Raw genomic sequence first — 27,870 nt, 5'->3', positions numbered from 1 at the left:
AAAACAAAACAAACAAAAAGTAGAATCAGATCTATAAATACAGAGAACAAACTGATGGTTGCCAGAGGAGAGGGGTAGGGGGATGGACAAAATGGGTGAAGTGCGGTGGGAGGCACATTTTTCCAGTTATGGAATGAAGAAGTCACAGGAATAAAAGGCAGAGCATAGGGAATACAGTCAGTGATAATTGTAACAGTGTTGTATGGCAGTTACACTTGTGGTGAACATAGCATAATGTATAGAGGTATTGAATCACTATGTTGTGAATCACCTGAAATTTATGTGACATTGTGTAGATAGCTATACTAAAATAAAAAAAAATAATAAAAATTAAAAAGCTAAAACAATTAAAAGAAATTCTGGGTCTTATAGTAGACTAGTAGTGTATTTTAGTCACCAGAAAAGAATTTTTCCTTGAATAATCAGCATTTTGTTTTTCCACTTGGTAGAAGGGAAGGATAGGGAAGTAGGAATTAGCTCAGGGACCCCTCCAAACTTACACTTTTCAGAAAGATTCTGATTATTGTTTTACTTATTTAAATAATATAGATTTTTATATAGTAATTTCACAGTTAAAACATCCTCTTTGCAGTGCAAATTTTCTATTGGGGGATGCTTTTCACGTGAAGTAGAAATCAGATCCATTGGTTATCCTTCACATATAAAATACAAACCCAGACACTCCCTAGAATGACTTTAAAGGCTGGCTTTAGCATATCTTTCTAGTGTCATCACCTGTCATTCCCTGCTCTAGCCAATTCTTCACAACTTTTCTGTGACTTCCCATGTGCTCCCTCTGTCTAGAATGCCCTATACACCTCTTCTCTTCCTGGAAAACTACTTTCCTTTCAAGGCACTGCTTAATTTTCACCTTCCTAGAGTTCTTCCTGACTCTCATAGAATTAATTGCCCTTGCCTTTGTTTTAATAGTATTTGTTTTTGCCTCTAGCATATCGTGTTATAATGTTAGTTTAACAGTCTTTGTCATCCCAAGGCTTCAATAACAAAAACTAGGTGTTTACTTCTGTATCCACTGAATGTAGTAAGTATATGCCTGGCCCATTGTAAGATAACAATCAATGTTGGATGGATGGATGGATGGATGGATGGATGGATGGATGGATAAAAAGATAGATAGATATCTGATATCTAATTGAGTCAGTTTACTGGTTGTGGTCTGGAAAAGGAAGCATAAAGTAACACTTTTCCCCCTACCCAGCTTCTTGATTGTCAGCAGTATTTTCTGAGTCCCTGTGGAATGTCTAGTATCATGGAAAATCCAAAAATATATGTAAACTATGGTCCCTGCCCTTAAGCTCTTCTGTAATTGAATAGGTAACACTCAGATGTTTGATGCAACTAGAAGATAACATAAAATAACATATAGTTGATAGCTAATAATTTAAAGAAGATTATGATTGCTATCAGAGTTCAGTGAAAAACTTGTTCCTACTTTCAGGTGTTAGGGCTACATGGCATACATAGCATTTCAGGCAGTGTGAGGGCCCTAGAAGTGACCCCCAAGTAGATTTCCATAGTGGCTCAGGAGACTACCAGCTGCTAGCACCTTGGTGGGCAAGTAGTAAACCGCACAAATAATCCCCAAGCCAGGCTAGTCAAGGGAAAAGTGATCCATGGCTCCTTGGAGCATTTTTAAAGCTTTTTAGGCTCTCTTCCACCCCAAGGGAATCCTTATATGTTTACCTCTTTTATATAACTTTTTTTAACTCCACTTATTCACAAATATTTATTAAGTGCTATATTAGTTTCCTATTGCTGCTATAACATGACCACAAATTTAGTAGGTTAAAATTTAAGAATTTATTCTCTTATAGTTCTGGAGACCAGAAGTCTGAAATGAATCTTCTGGGGGCTAAAATCAAGGTGTCAACAAGGGCTATACTTTTTCTAGAGACTCTAAGGGAAAATCTGTTCCCTTGCCTTTTCCAGTGTAAACTGGAGCTATATTCTTTGCTCATGGCCCCTTCCTCCAACCTCAAAGCCAGCAGCATAGCTTTTCTCTGTGACTCTGCTTCCATTATGTGACCTTCTCTTCTGTGTCAAATCCCCCTATGCTTCCCTCTTCTAAGGACATTTGTAATCACAATAAAGGTGGGTATACCCAGGTAATTCAAGATCTTTAATCACATCTGCAAAGTCTCTTTTGCTATAAAATGTAGCGTTCACAGGTTCAGAGGATTAAGACATGGACATCTTTGGGGGCCACTATTAAGCCTTCCATGAGTATCTACTATATAGCACACCGTGTGCTAGGCACTTTATATCTCTACTGCACTTACTGTATTCATAGCTTCTCTCTCCTACTGCACTATAATCTCCTGGAAGAGAAAGTCCATGTTGCTTTCTCTTTCACAGTGCTTAGCATGTGGCCTTGCTTGTATATAATAGTACCCAGTAAATAATTAATGAATAATATAAGCCACACCCTGTCACATAGTAGAATTTAAATTAACTTCATTCAAAAAATATGTATTCAGTCAGAGGGGAAGGGTCTTTGATATCTGAATAGTCAGATACAATCCAGGAAACAGTTGTTGAACTCCTACTATGTGCCAGATACATTGGTAGTTATTAAAGATAAGGACAGAAGTAAGGTAGTCTGGCCCCTAAGGAGATAATAATGAGCAGCTGTGTGCCTGGGTTGGCTAAGAAAGGTCTGGTTGGTGGAGAAGCCATGTCCCAGTCTGTGGGCACCTCTTAGGGGTACAGGTTAATGGATGATCCATATAGAAGGAACCCCAAGGGTCATCTAGCATGACAACCACCATCACCTCCAACCATCACCCTACCCACACCTTCTTATCTGCTGTTGATATTCCCTCTCCAGTATCACAGCCTAGCATTCTCCAATGTCTAATGGTACACCTCTTGTCACAGGGAGCTCACTTTCCCTAGCAGCATCTCATGTGATCTTCAATCCATTCTAAAAGTTAACAAAATTATTTCTTCTGTTGAGCTGAGATAATGCCATTTTTCTTCTAGCCATTCTGCTTCCTGCAGCTACACACAACAGTCTACTTCCTCAGTCTAAAAGATCCATTCAGATATTTCTAGAGGCTCCCCTAAGTCCTGTCTTCTTATTCATTCATTTATTTATTCAACAAATGGTCTCTGAGCATCCCTTATATGCCTGCCACTGTGCTAGGAACTGGAGATCCAGAGATGAGTGGGGCAAAATTCTTTTCTCGAGGAACTCCCACTCTAGCAAGGAAGCAGTCATATGAATCATGCAATGTGACAAGTATTCCAGGAGAAGGAGCTGAGAGTGGAGACAAATCAGCTATACATAGAGCTGTTATGGGGTCAGGAAGGTGGAATTTCAGCATGGTCTCATTCAGTCAGTTAGTGTTGAGTACCTACTGCATGTCGGACATTTTGCTCGGTGCTAGGGATATAATAGTGACCCAGGAATTTACCAGGCAGAATATGCCAGGCAAAGGAATCAGCATTTGTAAAGTCAAGAAGGCATTCATTTATTTAAACATTTGTTTGGTTGTTGGGTTTTTATTGTGTTTTAAGCAAACATGGTAGGCGCTGTAGATACAGAGATAAACCACACTGACACTTCCCTGACTTCAAGAAACTTGTGGTCAACTGGGATATATTGACAAGTAAACTAGCATTCTGGAATAATGTGATTAATGGCTGTTATGGGCACAGAGTACTAGGGAAGCACACAAAGACACTAAGCTCAGTAGGGATGTGGGGAGGTACTATGTTCATAACAGGATTTAAGTACTGAGGCTGTTGGGATGCTTGAACTGAGTCTTCAGGGGCAAAAAATTATAAGCCTAGGCAGATACAGAGGAAAAGGATAAGGAAAAGAGAGCTGAACATGTGAAGGTAGGAAAGCATGAGAGAATAAGATTTGTGAACAAGAGTTCAGTATGGTTGAGGCAGAAAGTTTGTATGAGCCAGTAGCAGGGGATGAGGCTGGAAACTTAGATGAGGCCAGATCCTTAAGGACCTTGTGTACTGTACTAAAGTGTTTGGACTTTATCCTGAAGGCAGTAGGGATCCAGAAAAGATCATTAAGCAGGGAAGTGACACAATCAGATTTTTCGTTGACAAAAATAATTCTGGCCACAGCGTAGAGGATTACATCCAAGGGGTGAGACTAGAGGCACAAAGACTGGCTAGAAGGCTAGTACAGCCAGCCAGGGTGGTGATAATGAGGGCAGTGGCAGCGGCAACAGGAAGGAGGGGCCAAAAGGGAGGATTTATGAAGTAAAATTATCAAGGAGAAGAAGACAGAATAATCAAAACTGACACTAAGGTTGCTATTTGAAAAAAATGATGATAGGAACACAAGAGGAAGAGTAGGTTTCAGGGGTGATGATGAGTTCATTGTCACTCATGGGGTTTTGGGGGTACCTGAGAGGTAGAAAGATGTCTGGTAAGCAGTTAATTATAAAAGCCTGGAATGCAGCAGAGTGTCTGGGTATAAACTAGAATGGCACGTGAAAGTAACAGTCCTTAATTCAACAGATATTTATTGAGTGCCTATATGTGTTATACTAGAGGAGATTCCTGGAGTTACAAATATGAATAAGACAGTCTCTACCCTCCAAGAGTCCCACCTCATCAGGAAAACAGATAAGGCAATGTGGAAGCACAGCAATAGAGGTTTGCACAGGATATTGTTATAGGGACATCGACAAGAAGCACTTAACCTCAGGTAGAAGAGGGGAGGCTTTCTAAATTAAGTGCTATCTCAGCTAAATCATGAAGAAATAGGCGTTAATGTTAAAAACAAAAAAGAGGGAAGAACATTCCAGGCAAAGGGGACAACAAAAGCAAAGGCAGGGAGGCAGGGGAAAAAAACATGGTATATGCATGTCAGTATTGGTAGGGTACAGAACACAAAGATGAAATTAGAGTGTCTAAGGGTTGGGTCATGGAAGGTTTTATGTGCCGTATTCAGATAATTTGGACTATAAACAGTGAAGAGCCACTGAAGGTTTTAAGGAAAATGACATGGTCAGAGCAGCATACAAGTGGGTCATGCTGATGGTTGTGTTTTTCTGTCCTAGAATGCAAACTCCACGAGGATGAGGATTTTGTCTCAGTGCCTAGAACAAAAAGAACCTAGTAGACACTCATAGATATTTGTTGAATGAGGGAATTAACATAGGGGATCAATGTGAGGGACCAAAACTAAATGCAGTGAGATTGTGGCAATCATCTGGAGAGTAAATAATGAAGGCCTGACCTACGATTGGCAGTGAGAGGTGCAGAGAAGGCGCTGGAGTCAAGAACTACGTACCAAGCATTGGTCTGGCTAGATGGTGATACCTGCATGATTTTATCCTCCTTTCAGTTTAGCATACTGTCATTCTGCTAAGTCCTGGATACTACTAGATGTCAGGGACACAAAGAAAATGAATATCTATGCCATGCTTTTAGGAAGCTCTCAGTTTAGTGGGATAGACAGACCAATCTGTGAAAGATAGATATGGTATAATGTATATATTATGTATCAGTTCTACAATAGAGTTCTGAGCTGGTGGGGGCACCACATAGAAATGACTAATCCACATGGGGAAAAGCTTCATGGTAGCGACTTTTGAGCTGGTTGTCCAACATGGAAAAAGGAGTTGCCAGGCAGAGCAGGAGAGTGCCATCCTGGAGTAAAGAATCATGTGTAGGTACATGGAATTGTGAAAGGGCTTGGTCAGATTCCAGGACCACTGAGAAGCTAGGTGTGGCTCTCCTTACAGGGATGGCAGATAGGTTTTATGTCATGTGCCAATTCCATTTGATTGATAGTGGCCACCAGTCAGAGATACCACCATCTACCCAGACAAATGCTAGAAACACTGGCCTCCATCATCTCCATATCCTACTGACTCTACCTCCTAGTTTTTTACTCCAACCCCTTCTTTGTACCTGCTACTGCCAATCCCATGTCAGGCCTTCATAAAGGGCTGTGTTAAGAAAGATTCTGAAGCCCTTTCTGGGCTTAATGGGAAAGAGTAATGTGATCAATTAGCAATATCTGCCATGGGTATAAAAGTAAGGAATGGCAGTATGCAGTCATATCCCTGGGCGTAGAGTATGAGGTCAGGAATGGCAGGAACTGATGCATTAGAGTCCAGTTTTGAGAATGTTGACATTGATGTACTTAATGGGCTGGAGGTATCTAGCTGATAGTTAGAGAGCTCAGAAGATAGGTCAGTGATGAAGATGTAGATTTTTGGAATTATCTGTGTATAGATCAGAAGTAGATAAACTTTTTCTGTAATGGTCCAGATAGTAAATATGTTAGACTTTGTGGGCCATAATGTCTCTATCATACCTATTTAACTTTGCTCTTGTTGCTTCAGAGCTGCCATAGACAGTATTTAAGTGGATCTGGGTATGGCTGTGTTCTAATAAAACCTTTATTAACAAAAACACATCAGGTTGGTTTTGGCCTATGGGCCATAGGTTGAAAACCTCTAATGTAGACAGTACATAGCATATAGTCATGGTATGTAATAAAGTATGGTTGGCATCAGGCAAGACTTGAGTTCAGTCTCAGCTCTGTATTTACCAACTTTGTGACTTTGGACAAGCCAGTTAAACTTTTCCTGACTCTGTTTCCTCCTCTGTAAAATGGAGCTTCATGCTAGTGCCTGCCTTACATACTTCCTGTGAGGAAGTAACTAAGCTATTCCATGGAAGCACTAATTACAGTTATTCCATGGAATAACTAAGCTGTTCCATGTAAGCACTAATTACAGTACCTAGCACTCAGTAAATGTTTGCAATTATTAATAGCATTAGTACTATCGGGATTGTTCACGTTGTTAGAGATTTTAATTACAGTTGTAAGAGTGAATGACATCACAGGGGAAAAGTAGGTAGAGTAGAAGAGAATAGGGCATCAACATTTAAGGGGCAAACAGAGGGGGAGAAACCTGAGAAAGAACTAGCAACATTGTAGGAGAGGACTCAGAAAGAAGTATAGTTGACCCTTAAACAACATGGAGATTAGGGGCACTCACCCCCTGCATGGTCAAATATCTGCAGATAGCTTTTTTTTTTTTTTTTTTTTTTTTTTTTGTATATTGGACACACAATGTTACATTAGTTTCAGGTGTCACATGTAACTTTTGGCTCCCCCAAAACTTAACTACTAACACGTATTTGCATTATATTCTGTATTCTTACAATAAAGTAAGCTAGAGAAAAGAAAATGTAACTAAGAAAATCATAAGGAAGGGAAATATATTTACAATACTGTACTGTATTTATTCAAAAAAATATGTGTATAAGTGGACCTACACAGTTTAAACCCATGCTGTTCAAGGGCCAACTAGTGTACAGAAATCTAAGGAAGGAAAATGTCTTAAGTAAAGGGCAAGAAGCAGAAAGTCTTCCATGTTAGAAAAATGGGGAAAGGACACGAAAAGGCAGTTATCAAAAGACATACAAATGGGCAATAAACATTTATTTTAAAAAGATGTTCATTTTCACTGATTATCAAAGACATGAACATAAAACCATGTATCTTTGTTTCTTGTCTGTGAGATTGGCAAAGATTAACACAGTGTTACCAAGGCTGTGGGGAAACAGGCACTCTCCTGTACTTACTGGTGGGAACATTAAGTTTTTTTGGACTTTACAGAAGATAGTTAAGCAATATGTATCAAAATGAAAAATAAGCATATTCTATGAGGCAGCAGTCTTCTGGGAATTTACCTCAAAGGAGATAGAAAATTGTACAAATGCACTTTAAAAATACATGCAACAATGTTGGTCTCAGCATTATGAGAGCAAAAACAACCTAAAATACTCAACAATAAAATGGTTATGGCAGATGCACACAATGGAATACTATACAGCTATTTAAATATGACATAGTTCTATGCTTATTGACATAGAATGATGTCCATGGCATATTGTGGAAGGTTATAAAGCAGCAATGTAATATGTTCTCCATTAAAAAAAACTTTGCTTCCTAGCAAACAGTATTTTTGGTTTTTTTCTCAGTAGTGAGATTTCAGGTCATTGCACTTTTTGTTCAAGTTTGAATAGTTGAATATATTTTACTGAACATGTGTCATTTTATAGAAACAGTAACAGTAACAAGTAGTATGCTGGTAACCCAGGTCTCTGAAAAAATAAAGCCTTAAATTCATAGCATTTGCTAGTTTTGATAATATAAATACTCTCAAGGGCTTGTAAAATTCCTGAATAATTTAATAATCAGCACTTACTAGCTGGCTTTGGCACACCAATGGCAATAACTGTTTAAAACAAAAGAAAAAATTGAAGTATGTTTACCATTATCAAATGCTGGTCAAGTAAGATGAAAATTAAAAATCACTTGTCTCTGAACCTGGTAAAAGGAGTTTCAGTGGAACAGACAGTTGCAGAGTAAATGGGAAAGAAAGAAATGGAGAGAGCAAGCAATTTTGTGGAAAATGGAAGGAAAGAAATAATAGGTTGAGGAAGATATGGTCAAGGGAAGTTTAATTTAGGGAGGTTGGGAAGAAATACCAGAGATAACATTATAAACTTTTTAATTTATGTTTGTTTGTTTGTTTTGTGTTTATTTCTTATGTTTATTTCTTATGAATAATCTCTAAAGCTCACAATATACTGGCACATGGATGTTCTTGAAACAACCCTTAGGTTTGGTATCATTATCATTCTCATTGTATATATGGGGAACCTAAGGCTCAGAAAGATGAAGTGGTTTGCCCCAGATGTCACAGAGAGTGAGTCACATTTGTGTGTACCAACTGGGCTTCACCCTCTGGTTAATCCCTGAAAATACCAAGATAGATAAAATGTGGCTGCTAACCCATATACCCGGACCCTTCTCCAACCTAGGTCTTCCTCTCCCATGTGTTTAGGGTCTTTTTCAGCTTGTCCTAGGCTGGCCCTGGTAAGTAAGCCATGAATCTTGTTTGTCCTTGCTTGCGATAAGAGAAGGAAGCCTAGCATGAGAGGGTAAGTAGTTATTAGTAACAATGAAGTATGTTGAGGACTGAGAAGTGTCTGTTTCATTTGGCAATGTAATGATTACTGGTATATTTTCAGTGGTGTAAGAAGAGCAAACTGAGGAGCAAAGGAATGATGAGAAAATAAAAGCAGGAGGCAGGGGGAGAGAGAAAGGAAGTTATAGATGAAACCTAGTAAAATATGGATAATTTTAAAAGCACTTCTTTTTAATGCTCAAATTATCCCAAATTTGGCCAATGAGATCTCCTTCAATCCAGAACCCGTGTATTTTTTTTACATGACCCCATAGTTCTTTAGTGCATCTTTGCTCTCGGGTGAACAAAATTTCCCCAGTTCACATTGAACTTTCCCCACTCCAGCCCTGGAATCAGTCATTTCTCTCAAAAGCCCTGGTTCCTATTAGTAGGAAACAGTATGTCATTACCAGTCTAGGCACTAGGTATGCTCATTGCTACTGATGCACATTGCTTTTAGGCTTTTTCTGTTGACTGAGCTAGGAAATATGTATTTTTTAGAAATTGTGAAAATATTAATGGAAATGGATTATAACAGTAAAACAACAACAATAATAATAATAATCCATTAGCCTGTAGTGATATTCAGTAGAGAAAGAAGGGAATAAGGGGAGAAAGATCTTTTTTCCTAGGAAAATACTAGCTAATAAATATAGAAGGAAGATAGAATAGAAAATCACTTTATGCAGCTCCCAGTATAATAATTGATTTTGACAAAGATTATCAACTGGATGCTAAAACCATTGAGTAAAAAGTTCTTGGGGAACAGGATATTCACACAATCTCAAATTATCACCCCACAAGTTCCTTGCTAATTACTAATGGGGAAAGGTCCATTTACAATGGGAAAATCTGGCAGTCACTAGGTTAAACAAGTGATTAAACCCAGCATTGTCGAAACCATGACAACCTGACCTTGGACCTCCTGATGTGATGTAATAAGAAGTACAGAGCATCATTTTTGAAATATTCTTGCCAAGCATGTTTGACCTGAATCTAAATATGAAAGTAACAATTAGACCTAGAGTGTGCGACTTCCAACAAGTCAACTGGCCTGGATTGTTCAAAAAGCCATTTTCATGAAAATAAGGTAGAGGAATTGTTCTAGATTGAAAAAGTAGCATGAGCTTTAACAATAAAATACAATGTGCCAACCTTGAATGGATTCTGAATTGGAGAGGGAAATCATAAACAGCTATGAAATACATTTTTGGAATAATTTAGTAAATTTGAATTTAGACTATGATATTATTAAATTAATATTGACTTCTCAGGGGTAACAATGTGGAAACCTTCTTTTTCTTTTTTTTTTTTTTAACTTTTTTTTTTCCAACGTTTTTTATTTATTTTTGGGGCAGAGAGAGACAGAGCATGAACGGGGGAGGGGCAGAGAGAGAGGGAGACACAGAATCGGAAACAGGCTCCAGGCTCCGAGCCATCAGCCCAGAGCCTGACGCGGGGCTCAAACTCACGGACCGCGAGATCGTGACCTGGCTGAAGTCAGACGCTTAACCGACTGCGCCACCCAGGCGCCCCAAAACCTTCTTTTTCTTAGGAGATGCATGCTGAAGTATTTAGGAGTGAAGTGTCCTCATATTTGTAACTTACTTTCAAATGGCTCAGGAAAAATGTGTGTGCATGTGTGTCTGGAGAGAACAAATATGAGAAATTAGTAACAGTTTGTGGATCTAAGTATGAGATGTGTGACTACTTGTTGTACCATTCTTCTAACTCTTCTGTAGGGTTGAAAGTTTTCAAAATCAAAGTTAGAAAAACACTTCTTTTTAAAGCCTTGGAAATATATGGTGAGGTTCAACAAGCAGTGCTGAGACAAATGGATACACACATGCAGAAAGGTAAAATTAGACCCTTACCTCATACCATACACAAACATTATCTAAAAACGGGTAAGAGGCCTAAATGTAAGGGCCAAAGCTATAAAACTTATAAAAGAAAATGTAGGATAAAATCTTTAAGACCTTGGTAAAGCAATTAATTCTTGGGTACAACAACAAAAGCATAATCCGTAAAACAAAACAAAATTTCGACAAACTGGACTTTATCAAAATTAAAAACCTTTGTACTTCAAAAAACATCATTATGAAAATGAAAGACAACTCGTAAACTGGGAGAAAATATTTGCAAATTACATATCTGATAAAGAACTTGTATCTAAAATATACAAGTCTTACAATTCAGTAATAATAACAGACATCCCAATTTAAAAATGGGAAGGGATTTGAATAGACACTTCACCAAAGACAATATATGAATAGTTAAAAAGCACATGCGAAGATGCTCAATATCATTAATCATACAGAAACCCAAATTAGAACCACAGTGAGATATCACTACACACCTACTAGAATGGCTGTAATAAAAGATAGATGGTAAATGTGGGCAAGGATGTCAAGAAACAGGAACCCTTATACATTTCTGGTGGCAATGTATACTGGTACAGACACTTTGGAGAACAGTTTAACAGTTTCTTAAGATGTTAAACTTATCATACATTCCACCAATTCCACTCCCAATAGAAATAAAAACATACGTCTACACAGAGACTTGCACAAAAATGTTCCTGGCACGTCTATTTTGTTTTATTCTATTTGGTTGTTCATAATAACCAGAAAGTGAGAACAACCCAAATTTCCATCAGCTGGTGCATGGGTAAACAAAATGTGGTATATCCATATACTGGAATACTATTCAAGGATTTAAAAAGGAATGAAATATTGATGCGGGCTGCTAAATGAGCCTCAAAAGTATTATGCTCAGCAATCATGCTCATAGGTATTTACCCAATTGTGTTGAAAACGTATGTCCAAACAAAAACATGCACACAAATGTTTATAGCAACTTTTTTCATAATTGCCAAAATTTAGAAGCAACCAAGATATCCATCAATGGTAAATGGATAAGGAAACTGTGTTATATCTATGCAATGGAATGTTATTCAGCAATAAACAAATGAGCTATCTTGTATTGTATAACTAAAATAAGCTAAAAGGATAGAACTTTTAATGTTTTTTTTTTGAGACAGAGAGAGAGAGAGAGAGAGAGAGAGAGAGAGAGAGTGGGGGAGGGGCAGAGACAGAGGGAGACACAGATCCGAAGCAGGCTCCAGGCTCTGAGCTGTCAGCACAGAGCCCGACGCAGGGCTCAAACTCACGAACCATGAGATCATGACCTGAGCTGGTCGCACACTCAACTGACTGAGCCACCCAGGCGCCCCTGGCTGAAATTTTTTGAATTGAGCTATCAGCCCATGAAAAGAAATGTAGAAATTTTAAATGCATATTGCTAGGTGAAGGAAGCCAACCTGAAAAGACTACATACTATATGATTTCAACTATATGACATTCTGGCAAAGGCAAAACTATGGAGACAGTTAAGAAGATTAGTGATTGCCAAGGGCTTGGAGAGGAGGGGAGGAATAATTACGCAGAGTATGGGGGATTTTTGGGGTGGTGAAACTATTCTATATGATTCTGTAAGTGTGAATACATGACACTTTACATTTGTCAAAACTCATGTAACTGTACAACACTAAGAGTGAACCCTAGTGTAAGCTATTGATTTTAATAATAATATGTCAGCATTGTAACAAGTGTAATGCTAATGCAAGATGTTAATAGGGAAAACTGTATGTGGGGGAGAGGGTATATGGGAACTCTCTGTTCTATCTGTTCAATGTTTCTATAAATCTAAAACTGTCCTAAAAAAACTCTATTAATTAAGAAACTATGCTAAGTAAAAGAAGCCAGATAGAAAAGACCACATATTGTATAATTCCATTTATATGAAATGTTCAGAAAGATAAATCTATACAGAGAGTAGATTAGTAGTTGCCTGGATCTGGGGGTAAGAACAGGGATTAACTGTAACGGATATGAGGAATCTTATAGGAGGGATAAAAATGTCCTAAAACTAGATTATGGTGATGGATGCCTAACTTAATAAATTTATTAAAAATCATTGAATTGTATACTTAGTATGGGTAAATCTTATGGTATCTAAATTATACTTTAATAAAGCTGCAAAAAAATTCACTTGATCTCACATTTAAAAATTGTCTGTTATATATTAGTTCCTTGTAACTGTGAATCATGTAAATAATGTGTAGTAGGATCCCATGTTCATTGATGAGAAAACTTAATATTGTTAAGATGACAATACTCCCAAGTTGATCTACAGATTCTACACAATTCCTACCAAAATCCTAGGTGGCTTTTTGTACAAATTGACAAGGTGATCCTAAATTTCATATGGAAATGCAGGAGACCTACAGAAAGCCAAAACAATCTTGAGAAAGAACAAAGTTGGAGGACTCACACTATAATCAAGACAGTGTGGTGCTGGCATAAGGATAGACATATAGATCAATGGAATAATAGAATTGACAGTCCAGAAACAAATCCTCACATTTATGGTCAATTGATTTTTGATGAAGGTACTAAGACCATTTATAGGGAAAGAATAGTGTTTTCAACAAATGGTGCTGGGACAGCTAGATCCACATGCAAAAGAATGAATTTGGACCTCTACTTTGTACCATACATAACAGTTTACAATAGACCACAGACCTAAATGTAAGAGCTAAAACTATACAACTCTTAGAAGAAAGCATAGGAGTAAATCATCATAACCTTGGCTTAGGCAAAACCTTCTTAGATATATCACCAAAAGCACAAGCAAGAAAAGAAAAAAATAAATAAATTGGACTTCCCCAAAGTTAAATTCCTGGGGGCTTCAAAGAACACCATCAAGAAAGTAAAAAGAGCAATAGAATGAGAGAAAACATTTGCAAATCATGTACAGGCATATCTTAGAGGTATTGCAGCTTCAGTTCCAGACCACTGCAAGAATGCAAATATCACAATAAAGTGAGTCAAATGAATTTTTTGGTTTCCCAGTGCATATAAAATGTATGTTTATACTGTAGTCTACCAGGTTTGCAATAACATGTTTAAAAAAAACAATGTATATATTTAATTTTAAAATACTTTATTGCTAAAAAAATTCTAACTATCATCTGAGTTTTCAGTGAGTCATAATCTTTTTTGCTGGTGGAGGGTTTTGCCTCAATGTTGATGGCCACTGATTGATCAGGGTGGTCATTGCTGAAGGTTGGGGTGGCTGTGGCAATTTCTCAAAATAAGACAGTGATGAAATTTGCCACATATATGGACTCTTCCTTTCAACAATTTCTCTAGCATGTGAGGCTTTTTGATAGCATTTTAACCACAGTGGAAATTGTTTCAAAATTAGAGTCAATCCTCTCAAAACCTGCCACTGCTTTATCAACTAAGTTTCTGTAATATTCTAAATCCTTTGTTGTCATTTCAACAATCTTCACAGCATCTTCACCAGGAGTAGATTCCATCTCAAGAAACCACTTTCTTTGCTCATCCATTAAAGTTTTATCATGAGATCACAGCCATTCAGTCACATCTTCAGGCTCCACTTCTAATTCTAGTTCTCCACTATTTCCACAAGCCTTCAATTTGTAAAAAAAAAAAAAAAAAAAAAAAAAAAGCATTATCTGTGGAGCACAATAAAGTAAAGCGTAATAAAACGAGTGTGCCTGTATCTGACCAGAGGCCTGTGTCCAGAATACATAAAGAACTCTTCCAACTCAACAATAAAGAGACAAATAGCCCAGTTAAAATATGGGCAAAGGATTTGAATAGATGTTTATCCAAAGAAGATGCACAAATGGCCAATGAGCACATGGAAAGATGTTCAACATCATTGGTCATTAAGGAAGTACAAACCAAAACTACAATAAGATACCACTTCACACCCACTAGGATGGCTACAATCAAATAGATAATGACAAATGCACGTGAGGACAGGCGAAATTAGAACCCTCATACATTGCTGGTGGGAATGCAGCATGGTACAGCCACTTTGGAAAACAATTTGGCAGTTTCTCAAAAGCAAACCATATTACTGCAGATGCACACCATTATCCATTTGATGTTCTTAGGAACAGCAAGAAGGCCAGTGCCACTGGAGCAAAGTCAGTAATGGGGACAGTGGCAGGAGAGGACAGAGAAATTGGTAAAGGCCACATCGTGCAACGCCTTGTAGACCATGGTAGGATGTTGGATTTTATTTTGAATGTGATGGAATTTTGATCAGGAGGTCTTGGGTCTTAGTGAGTTTGTAGTATCCATTGTAAGGCCTTAGAAAGAGACAAGTAGAAGTAAATGACTACTGAGCAGGCTTAAAGGCCCATCTGTGATTGGGAACCATAAATGTGTAATGGTGTACATCTGCAGTTACATGGTTTGTTCCACTAGCACTTGGCCATCCTACCCAGAAAAAACAGGTGGTCACAGAAAAAACAGGCGGTCAGACTGGTTTAAGTTTGGGATTTGAGGTTCAGATTCTAGGAGGAAACTGGCTAAGGTAGTTTACCATAGTAAACTAACTCATAAGTAAGTACTAAGGTAGGTTTTTACAGAGAAAAATCACATTTTCAGGAGTCTTTTAAAAAGGAAGTACTGTATTTTCTGCCTTTTGCCATCTTTCACTGCTTTGCTATAAGCAATTTAGAAGCAATTAATTTAGTGAAAGGAGCATTGAGAGGAGACTTAAATACGAGCCTCAGCTCTCCCAGTGACTGTGACACCAAGGGTAAATTGTCAAAGCCAACAACTGTAAGAAGACTAAAGAAATTATCTTTCTGGCTGCTTGTTAAATTATGCCAAGAAACTAGCTTTGTACCATTAAATAAAACTCTTCAACCTTTCTTGGCAACAATTCTTCCAAATTTCCTCCATGTTACCAAATTTCTCCTGATGCAGTTTAGCCCATTTTCCTGTGCTAGCGATCACCTATACAACATCCCCTTTGTAGAATATAGTTTAAATCAGATCCTACCCCTCCTTTGCTCAAAACCCTCCAAAGGCTTCCTATCTCACTGAGAATGAAGTCCAAATTCCTTGTGATGGCCCCTGTGATTTGGTCCCATCAGAACTCATCTTGTACCACTCTCCTTCATTAACTGTGTTCCAGCCACACTGGCCTTTCAGCTTCTCAAATAGGCCAAGGAAGTTCTTTCCTGCCTCAGAGCTTTTGCAATGCTGCTCTCTCTGCCTGGAAGACTTCTCCATCTCAGTATGGGTGAGTTTCGTTTCACTTTTCAGGTCTTTGTCTAAATATCACCTATTCAGAAAATCTTTCCTGACCAACCTATCTGAAGTAGCCCCCCCACACACACTCTGTTATTCTCTATCACATTACTGTGTGTTATTTTTGTAATGTTGCTTGTCACAGTATGCTGTTTTCTTGTTTGTTTTTGTATTTTTCATCTGCTTCCACATACCCCCCCACACATACACACACACACTGTGAAGTCCTTGAGAATAGGTTATTATCTGTATTATCTGTTCCTCTTTATTCCCAGAGTATAAGACAGAGTGAGTGCTGAATACAAATTTGTATGTTGAGGGAGGAAGGAAGGGAAAAACCTCTTTTGTTACCTGCACCCAATAAGTAATCATTAAGATTATTCCTCAAACCCTTAGTTATTTGTATTGACCTCTACTGGACTCTTCCATAAGTGGAATAAAATCCTGATTTCCTGACTGATCTTGAATATTAGAGAGAGGATTATCATATTATAGTCTTTCAGAGTCAGAACTAGAAGTCATCTATTCTAACCTCTCTCTCCATATAGAAACCTTTCCACAGCATCTATCCCAGGATTCCGTAAGATGCCTCAGTGGGAACTACAGGAAGTAAAATGGTAGCTGAATATACAGGGTTCTGGACCACCCAAGTGTCCACCCCCTACTCACGCTTTAACCAGAAAAGTCTTGATTTTGTTTGTTTTCTATATTGGGATTCCACATAAAATTTCACTTGAAAAAATAAACAGTCTGCTGCTTAAGAGAAGTTTGAAAACTACAGATCTAGGACACCTGGCTGACTCAGTCAGTAAAGCATGTGACTCTTAGTCTCGGGATTGTGAATTCAAGCCCCACATCAGGCATAGAGCTTACTTAAAAAGAACTACAAATCTGATCTATGTCTGAACATGCATATCTTGATATTCCATCATGCCATTTTTACATCTCTGTCTTCAGTATTCAAGGATGACACTACTGACAGCAATCACCACTTGTGCATATGTTTTGTCACTACAAAGGCAAATCTACCACCAAATGATTCTTTCTACATTTAAAGCCTGTCCATTGGTTTGAGGCACTCACCATGAGTAAAATAAGGTGTTTATTTCATAGACTTATCTTGATGCTACACATCAAGATGGTCTGTGCGATCTCCTATCAGTCTCACTGAATCCTGTGCTGCAGTACTCAGAACCACTTAAAATATGACCTTACAGTATATCTTCCACTCTCTTTATTTATTTCACATCAGTGAATTACCTTCTTGGTTTCCATATTAAATTTCATCAGAGTGATATCCACCCACTTTTCCAATTGATTCAAGTCATTTCAATTTTGAGTGACTTCAGTTTTTTGTTCTACCAAACAAAAGTACTGCATCTAACTTTATTTTTTGGATATATTTAATGTAAAGCTCCCTGTTTTATCACAAATTAAAATTAAAAATAAGGCTAATGACATGTCTCTAGATCCAGGACCAGCTTCTGCCTAAATCCATGCTTTGTTTCTCTGTTTGTTTGTTCTGGGGGGGGGGGGGGGGGATGGAGGGGAGCAATGAGTCATGGACTCTGATTTGGGTACTGATCAGCCCAATTATTAGTCCAATGTTTTTCTAGTTTATCACATTTGAATTTGTAAATGTATAATCTGAGCATTATTTTTCTCTTTTATTCAAGGTAAATAATATGAATCCTTTTCTCCATTCTTAAGGCATTTCATCATTCCATAAATACTCTAAAACAAAAATATATTTTTAGAGCCCACCATGAGCCAAGCACTGTGCTAGCTATTGAAGGTAAAGATGAATAAGAGATACAGTCCTTGCTCTCAAAGAGTTTATAGCCTTGTAGAAGAGAGAGGTACAGGAAGTAATCATTGCAAGACAGTTTGATAAGTACTATGGTAGAGGTTTGAATAAACTGCCAGAGTACAAAAAAGGAATCAACTTTCTTTGCCTGGGAAAGGAAGGTGGAACTTCAGGGCCATCTTCCCAGCCAGATCTTAAAAGATGGGTAAAAGGCTGTCAGAGGAGATGGAAGTCATTCAACATCGAAGACTACATATGTGCAAAGCCCCAGAGACTTAAAGAATATATTATGTTTGGGATAGAGGGAAAAGTTTAATGTGGTTAAGTTGTTAAGGGGAATGGTGAGGTAAGAGGCTTGAGAAGTAGGCAGAGACAAGACTACGAAGGGCCTTGTGTACTATGCTAAAGAAAGGATCTTTTTTCTTATAGGCATGCACACTCATTGAGGGTTTTTAAGCAGGGTAGTGACATTGTCAGAATTGTGCTCTAGAAAGTTATAACGAGCAGTGTAAAGTGTGTGATAGGGAACACTGGGAGGAACATAGCACTACTGAGAACTCCACAGTATGTGGCCAATTCCCTAAGGATCCTGGGATATAAATCATTTTTGTTTTTCAACTGTAAAGGAGGAATAGCCATTTCTTCCCTTACTTCACATGGAGCCAATGAGAGTAAATGAGATCATATGTCCTTTGAGCCTCTTAGAAGAAAGCCTCCAGGTTAGGTCTAGGTAGTTGGAAATTGAGAGAAGTATAGTCTATACTGTATAATTTAACACTTTTTCATGCACACCTTATGGTTTTTTAAATGTGTATTTGTTTTATCTTACAGCTTGATTCAACTCAGTCATAATCTTTAGAAGGGCAGGGTCCAGGACACCTTGCATTGTCCACAACCCCTAGTATAGAGACAGAGCACAGAATGAGTCCTCAGCACCTTCCTGCAGACTGATTACATACAGTGTCCCCTCTTAGGCAAACTGCTTGAGACTGAGGTATCAGAAGAAGGCCACGGTTCTACTTGGGACTGGTAGCAACGTTATATTTCAGGGCTCATTTTCTAGGAGTGGCCAAAAAGATTCCAAGTCTTGTTCAACTAGGTCTATGAGTACCCCTTTACTTCCTGCCTTGGGTTTGACACCTTCTTATAAATATGAGGTAAATTACAAAACCTCCCTCTATATAAAATAGAAATAATTATCATTTTGCTAGGAAGTCACAATCTACAGCTGAAAAATGTTGAGTAGAATATATATATTGTATATATATATATATATATATATATATATATACACACACACACATATATAGTGAATAAATTTTTAATTGTGAATAAAATTTCAAAATATAGTCATTTGTTGCAGAAAAAATGTAAAAATAATGCTCAACTTTTTATGTTTTGTCTTTTGGGTATTATAATTAATGTAGGCATAACTTGACAACAACCTAGATGTTTTTCATCCAAGGTTTGAACAATTTCAGTAATACATGGTAAAACTTTGTAAAGGGGCTTAATCCTATGATGAAGAGGACATTTAAGGAGCTCCCACATGTTTTTCTTGTATGTCAAAAAATTATCCAAGATCTGCATCAGCAGAAGCCAGAAAGTCTGAAAGCATTCCCTGCATTTTGAAAGCAAGCACTCTTCTCTCTCTCCTGATTTGGCAGAGGTTGTGATCAGTTCACTGAGCAGAATGGCATTTCCTCCTATCCACACCTAATATAAACTCCAGCCAATTTAATGGGGTATATTTCGTAGTTGGGGATGCAAGCACATAAAGTCTTTGGCTCCTGAGATAGTCATCTTGTGTGCCAAGACCAGGTGCAGAAATACAAATACATATATATTAAGCCTGAGACAGCTGCTTTGCCAGTGTTTTGTGTTTTTTCTATTTAACTGGAAACATTGAGCAGGCACAACTTCCATCAATTATACATAAAATGTTATTTTTCTTGTGGAGGAAGAGAGTACATTTAATTCCTCAACTCTGTATTAATGTCTAAGGCACTGAGGTTTTTAAGTTCATTAATCAAAAGTTTAAAGTAAAAAGTAATATTTTTGATTAACCAGAATGCTCAGGAATGAAATATTCTGATTAATTGAATTTTCTGGTTTAGGGAACAGTTACATCAGATTTTTTATTTGTTTAATACATATTCTTTAACCTTTTATAAAAGTGCATCCATAGATTTCTGCCTTAGTAAGCACAGTAGACAGGACCTGATTGAATCTTGCTACTATCACTTAGAATTACACAGTGTTTCTGCACTCTTGATTCTAGTTGAAAAAGATCTTCCAAAGTAGTGGATATTGACTAAATCTTGGCTGAAGCTGGGGTATACACTGGGAGATTACTTTTGGAAATTGTTTGGTTTCCTGTTATTTATTTCTTTCCCTAAAAGCAAAGTAATATAAAAGAAAAATTCACTAGCCAAGTGAAGACTTTGATTTGCTAATCTATACTTTACTGAATAAAATCATATTTTAGAACAGGAAAATTCTACCTGTCATCAGAGAAAAACATGCTAAAAAGTTTAGATGCAGAAAAATGAGACCTTGCATGTCTAAAGGAAACAAGTGAATTTAGTTCATCATGACCTGTCTATTCAATTAATTCCCTTACTGAATTAATCTTACAGCAATTACCAGGGACCTACTCACCACTTTGTTCTGTAGTGCAAATGTTAGATTTTGTTTATAAACTATCTTAAGATTCCTGGTGGTAAATAGAACTGTTTTACACTTTTCCCACTAGTTTACCTTGGTCTATATAATTATCCAAAGTGAAATATGGTCCATGAATTCTGAAAGTTGCCTTCTAAGCACTTTTCACCATAATGAATTCATAGTAACTTTTTTTAATGTTTATTTATTTTTTTAAGAGAGAGAGAGCACATGGGGCAGAGAGAGAATCCCAAGCAGGCTCTGTGCTGTCAGTGCAGAGCCCCATGAAGGACTTGATCTCACCAACTATGAGGTCATGACCTGAGCCAAAATCAAGAATAGATGCTTAACTGAGCCCCCCAGGTGCCCAGAATTCATAGTCACTTTGCTTGATTCATTTTCAGGGAAATATTACCTTGTATCTACTCTCCCAAGCCTTCATTTGTCTTTTATTTTTTTTAATGTTTATTTATTCTTGAGAGAGAGAGAGAGAGAGAGAGAGCACACACGCACAAGTGGGGGAGGGGTAGAGAGAGAGGAAGACACAGGACCTGAAGCAGGCTCCAGGCTCTGAGCTGTCAGCACAGAGCCCGATGCGGGGCTCAAACTCACAAACTGTGAGATCATGACCTGAGCTGAAGTCGGATGCTTAACCGACTCAGCCACCCAGGCACCCCTCATTTGTCTTTAATAGTGACTGCTTATCATGCCAAATGGTGTGGAAAGAGTGAGAACTGCGTAGAATAATGCTGCTGTCACATTTATTTTATTTCCTGGATAACATTTTCAGTTTGGTCACATAGTTAATGGATTTGTTTCTATTAACAAGTAGAGCCTTCTCGACCTAATCCTTTTTCACACATTATTCTGTATAAATTCTAAGTCCAAAGGTGCTAGGCCAGTAGCTGAATTGGCCTTGCCTTTTGGGGGAATTTTTTTTTTATATTTATTTACTTTTGAGAGACAGAGACAGAGTGCAAGCAGGGGAGGAGCAGAGAGAGAGAGAGGGAGACACAGAATCTGAAGCATGCTCCAGGCTCTGAGCTGTCAGCACAGCCTGATGGGGGGGCTCAAACTCCTGAACTGTGAGATCATGACCTGAACTGAAGTTGGATACTTAACTGACTGAGCCACCCTGGTGCCCCAGGGGGATTTTTAAAAACTCATTTATCCCAAATCCAAATAATCAGAAAGTTGAAATGATTGAAGTTTGGTGTGTTATTGAAGGAGGAATCTGGAGAGAAAAATTTCTACTAGAAGGATCTGTGGTAGTTCTTTTTTGGCCAAACAACCTTTAAATTCATATCAGAAAATGGCAAAAGGGGATAGAGGCAAACAGAAAAAGTAGTAAAGCAGTACATGAAAGACAACTGAAGAGGTAGGAGAAAACTGACAAGATAGATTAATTTCACCAATATTATAAATGAAATGATGAAAGGGGAATAGGCATGAAGGAGAAGTGGAGGAAATTATATAAGAGTAAAAGCAATAAATGTTGATAGAATGATATCAAAACTATTTAACAGTGATTAAGCTTCTGTGCAAAAGAGCCAGACTGCCCAAATTCAAATTCACGATCAACCACTTCTAACTGTGTGACCTTGGACAAATTACTTAATCTCTCTGTTTTAGTTTCTTCATTTGTAAAATGGAAATAATAACAGTATCTACCTCACAGGGCTGCTGTGAAAATTGATTAACATATTGAGAGCTCCTAGTACAGTTCCTGGCACAGGATAATCACTCAATAAATGTTGCCTATTATTTTTATTATATGCCAACAACAGAGAAAAGCCAAACCATACTACCAACTGGTTTCAAGATAGCTACAATGAAAGTAAAAGCATTGTAAGAGTTATGCTAACACTAAAAGAGAAAATAGCTAGGGCCAAATAAGGAAACACTGGAAATCTATGATGCTGAATTTTGATACCAGGACTGAAAAAAAAATGTTGCAAAATCTTTGCCAGTAACAGTTCAGCTGTTGAACAATGCAGGTATCTGGCTCTGTCTGGGTGAGATAACCAACCAATATTTTTAAAAAGTCTTAATGTCATTGATGATCCAAGCATCCCTGATCTCTGGCCTCATGGACATGGAAACAGCAAATACATATGAGCAAATGCAGTTGACTGAGCCCTGTGCTTTTTCTTTAAAAAAAATGGCTTTGTGATTTATGGTTCACCAGGGCATTTAAGAAGCTAGATATTTCTGGTAAAGAAAAAAATTGCCTGGGGGCACCTGGCTGGCTCAAGTCACTAGAGCATAAGACTCTCTATCTCATCAGTTCAAGCCCCATGTTGGATGTAGAGCTTACTTTTTTAAAAAAATTGCCTAACCACAAAGCTGCAGACACATTTCTCAGAGTTTTCAGAAGTTTATTTGCTAAACCTGGTCTATCCTGTAGATACATTTATGTTGATGATGTGAAAGAGAAAAGCCCCAGACGATGAGGGAATGATTTTATTCAGTTATAGGTAGAATATTTATTAATGAGGAATACATCACAGAAAAATAAGGGAGTATGGGGGTTTACAGAGACAGGTAAACAAGGGAGTCATCTGCAAGTCTTATGGGAGTCATTAGGAAAGATGGAGATGGGTCTTATTTAGAATAATATGCCAGGGTAAGATGGTACCTTGAAATTCACCTTTTCCTGGAAAACAGAAGAGGGCAGCGTTCTTAAACATTACTACTTTCTGGGGAGCACATGGCTCAGATAAACTTCAACACTGTCATTTTCCCCTTTTGGTCAAGACAAGTATTATCCTCAAGCAACTCAGAGGCGATTGTAAACTTCCCAAGTATAGTGAGGGCAGGGTCTTTAGCACTCTTGGTGCTGATCCTTTAAAACCAGTTGAACCATCTGTTGAGAGATAGTGGCTAAAGTCAGTTGTTTTAGGGTTTGGAGCTCACACATCTTAAAAGAAGGAAGACTAAAATAGAAAAAAATTGATATAAAAATTTCTATTAAAGAGCCAAGCAAGAACTGAACCCTGAAAGGTAACCAGTCAAGTGGATTCTAAGACATCAATGCAGGAAAATCTTTGTTTTGCAGCACCACTCATACAGCTAAGATGTCAGCACTCTTGGTGACACTATTCATAGTCTAGGTTACTTCTCATATAAGGACATGCACAACCTTAGCATCTCTTCAGACATCCTTCATATTGTAGGTGGCAGCTTGTTCAAGGAGAATTCCAGTCATACATGGTCTGCTGTGGTAACCAGTTCTTTTTTATTTTTATTTTTTATCTTAGAATGAGAATGTGAGCAGGGGAGAGGGGTAGAGGGAGAGAGAGAAAGAGAGAATCCAAAGCAGACTCCATGCTCAATGTAGACCCAATGGGGGGCTCAGTCCCACAATCCTAGGATCATGACCTGAGCCAAAATCAAGTCAGGCATTCAACTTACTGAGCCGCACAGGCACCCCATGACCAGTTCTTTCAGATTTATATCAAGTCAACGGGCTTTAACTTACAGGGCTGCTTCAGATCCTGAGAAGACACCAAGCTGTAAGTCAACATAGGGTCCTGATAGGGACTTGAGCATTCAAGTTTTAGCTCTTGATGACTCCAAGTCAGAAGGGAGGAAGAAAAGTTGGAAAAGTTAGCTTGGAGGATATTAGCCAGATATTGAAGAAAACTGGAAGAATAGATAATTTAGGAAGGATCAACAATTTGGGCACGATAACAGAGTCCAGTCCAATTTGCAAAGAGATACCAAAACTGGTTCTTCCACATGTGGAAGGAAGTCAATTACATCTCTACCACAGAAGACAAAGTTTGCATACTTATCAGTAACCTGCAGTTTATAAAGAGATGAGAGCTCAAAAACAATAACTATATTCTGATAACCTGAAATCCTGTGCTATAGATGACATAGAGTTTTCCTTTGAAACACAAAATTTCTCTAAACAGCCACCTCCCTTCTAATCAAAGATAATCTCAAAGGAAGATTATTCTTGAACTCAAGATAAGGCTGGTCCCAGAGGCAGCAAAAGAAAACATAGATAAATTGAAGTTCAACAAAATTAAAAACTTTTGTGTATCAAAGAAGATTATCAAGAAAGTGAAAACACAACCTACAGAATGGGAGAAAATATTTGCAAATTATATATCTGATAAGGGTCTGGTATCCAGAATATATAGAGATCTCACAAAGCTCAAGAACAAAAAGCTCAATTTAAAAATGAGCAAAGGACAGGGCACCTGGGTGGCTCAGTTGGTTGAGCATCTGACTTTGGCTCAGGTCATGACCTCGCAGTTCACCTCTCTGCTGATAGCTCATAGCCTGGGACCTGCTTCAGATTTTCTGTCTCCCTCTCTCTCTGCCCCTCCCCCAATCATGCTCTATGTCTTTAAAAAATAAACATTAAAAAAATTTTTTTAAATGAGCAAAGAACTTGAATAGACATTTCTCCAGAAAAGATATACAAATGGCTAACAGGCATGCAAAATGATGTTTGACATCATTAATCATTAAGGAAATGCAAATCAAACTCACACCCACACCCACTAGGAGGGCTAGAATTAGAGAAAGAAAGAAAGAAAGAAAGAAAGAAAGAAAGAAAGAAAGAAAGAAAGAAAGAAAGAAAGAAAGAAAGAGAAAATAACAAGTGTTGATGAGGATGTGGAGAAATTGGAACCCTTGCACATTGCTGGTGGGAATGTAGAAAACAGCTTGGCTGTCCTTGAAAGTTAAATGTAGAATTATCATATGTTCTAGCATTTCAGTTCTAAGTATATGTTAAAAAAAAACAGATACTCAAAACAAATACTTGTACACAAGTATTCATAGCAGCACTATTCACAATAGCTAAAAGGTAGAAACAACCCAAATGTCCATCAATGGATGAATGTATAAACAAAATGTGGTATATACGTACAATGAAATATTACTCAGCCATAAAAAGGAATGAAGCACTGATATATGCTACAACATAGAGGAACCCCAAAACATTATGCTAAGAGAAAGAAGCCAGACACAAAAAATCACATATGGTATGATGTCACTTACATGAAATATCAAGAATAGGTAAATCCTTAGGGACAGAATGTAGATTGGTAATTATCAGGATCTAGGGGGAGGGAAGAGTCGGGAATGACTGCTTAATTAGTTCAGAGTTTTCTTTTGAGTATGAAACTGTTTTGGAACTAAATTGGGGTGGAAGTTGCACAATACTATGAATGTACTAAATGCCACTGAATTATATAATTTAAAATGGTTATTTGAGAGGTGCCTGGCTGGCTTAGTCTGGAGAGCATGTGACTCTTGATCTCGGGGTCATGAGTTCAAGCCCCACATTGAGATTACTTCAGAGATTACTTAATAAATAATTTAAAAGTAATAAATAAAATGGTTATTTAATATTGTGTAGATTTAACCTTAATCAAAATTATTTAAAAATAAAAATTGGCCTCATTAGATTTAGCCTGATTATTTATATAGTTGTAGCAAGAATGGTAACTTACCATATAGACCTTCTTAAGCTTGTTTTGCTGGAAGTTTTCATAGGAAATCTCACTTTGAGGGGGCCTGGGTGGCTCAGTTGGTTAAGCATCCGACTTCGGCTCAGGTCATAATCTCATGGTCTGTGAGTTCAAGACCTGTGTTGGGCTCTGTGCTGACAGCTCAGAGACTGGGGCTTGCTTCAGATTCTGTGTCTCCCTCTCTCTCTGCTCCTCCCCACCAACACACACACTCTCTGTCTCTCTCAAAATGAATAAACATTTAAAAAAAATAAATCTCACTTTGGTGTTTTAAAAGCCTATTACAGCTAGGAAGCCAAGCTGAGAAGATTTTACCTGCAGTAATTATAAATTTGGGACAATTCTTGGGGTCTCTCTTCTCTCTTCTTGGGGTCCCCAGAATATCCTAAGTTTCCAGGGCCTGCCAGGAAGTAACCTTCCTTATTCACTTGGAAGGCTGGGAACTCTGTAAGCCAGGTACCAGGTACCAAGCTAGTTTTTCCAAGAGGGCTTTGATGCATTGCTCAATGAAGTCAACCTTAGTTCCTTAAAAGTGTCTGATCATATCTGATTCAGTGATCATCATTCACAAATATGACATTCCAGGCAAGGCCTTGGATATATAACCAATGTTTTCCAATCATGTCCTGACAACAGGTGGGACAGATAGTTATTATTGAACTTAGGCAGATAATTACATTGCTATGGAAGTAAGAGTGCTCAATAAGAGTTTCTGAATCCTGGAGGGCTCAGGCAGGAGGAATTAAGATATCATTTGTAAGTGTGTCATTTCTGTTTGCAAAAGCATGGCTTACTAAATGATTATGAGTTATAGATAGCATAAGAGAAAAGAGAAATGAGTTGCCTATACATCCAGAAAATAGAACATTAAGGGGCGCCTAGGTGGCTCAGTCAGTTAAGTGTCCAACTTCTGCTCAGGTCATAATCTCACATTTTGAGAGTTTGAACCCTGCGTTGGGCTCTGTGCTGACAGCTCAGAGTGTGGAGCCTGCTTTGGATTCTGTGTCTTCCTCTCTCTGTGCCCCTCCCCTGCTTGTGCTCTGTCTCTCTGTCAAAAATAAGTAAACATTAAAAATTTTTTTAAAAAGAAAATAGAACACTGAAACATCAACAATATTCTTTTTTAAATTGAAACATAGTTGACATATAATTTTACATTAGTTTTAGGTGTCCAACTTAGTGATTCCACAACTCTATAGGTTATGCTATGTTCACAGGTGTAGCTACCATCTGTCACCATGCAACACTATTGCAATATCATTGACTGCATTCCCTATGCTGTGCCCTTTATTCCCATGACTTATTCATTCCACAACTGGAAACCTGTACCTCCTACTCTTCTTCACCCATTTTGCCCACCCCCCGCCCCCTCCCTTCCAGCAACCATCAGTTTGTTCTCTGTATTCATGGGTCTGTCTGCTTTAAAACATCCGCAATATTCTAAACAAAATCCACAATCAGCCCTCATCAGTCTCATTCAGGCCTATATAATTAGTTCTTGTTCCTCTCGACCTTGCATTAACAGTCTCACTAACCCATTGACTTCTCAACTAGAGTTCTTGAAGTTCTGATTCAGTTCACTGGTATGGTCTCAACGTTGTTTACACTATACCATAAAAAGCCTGTACTCAACAATACTTGGCAAAAATCCTTTTCCATGGGGCTCTGAGATAGTCTTTCTTTGTTGAAGATGAAGCACTCTGGCTTGTACCTGATTGCAAGTGCTCTCAGGAACACGTCAGGTTAACTTTAAATAATAATATACCATGAATATA

General features: G+C 37.9%; 1 protein-coding gene across 10 annotated transcripts in view; it reads left to right on the top strand.

The window, feature by feature from the left end:
- The window catches only part of HDAC8 (histone deacetylase 8), a 221,122-nt gene that overhangs the window by 29,803 nt on the left and 163,449 nt on the right, over positions 1-27,870 (top strand). For 6 of the 10 annotated variants that reach the window (XM_027053672.2, XM_027053674.2, XM_027053675.2 and 3 more), the window contains exon 5: positions 16,017-16,124. The exons of the other annotated variants lie outside the window; for them this stretch is intronic. In XM_027053672.2, coding sequence (XP_026909473.1) covers positions 16,017-16,124 — 108 coding nt within the window. The remainder of the gene's footprint in view (positions 1-16,016; positions 16,125-27,870) is intronic. 10 annotated transcript variants of the gene reach the window in all.

Source organism: Acinonyx jubatus, chromosome X, assembly GCF_027475565.1.
Source record: "Acinonyx jubatus isolate Ajub_Pintada_27869175 chromosome X, VMU_Ajub_asm_v1.0, whole genome shotgun sequence".
NCBI classification, from domain to species: Eukaryota; Metazoa; Chordata; class Mammalia; order Carnivora; family Felidae; genus Acinonyx; species Acinonyx jubatus.
This window is presented reverse-complemented; position numbering and strand designations above follow the sequence as displayed.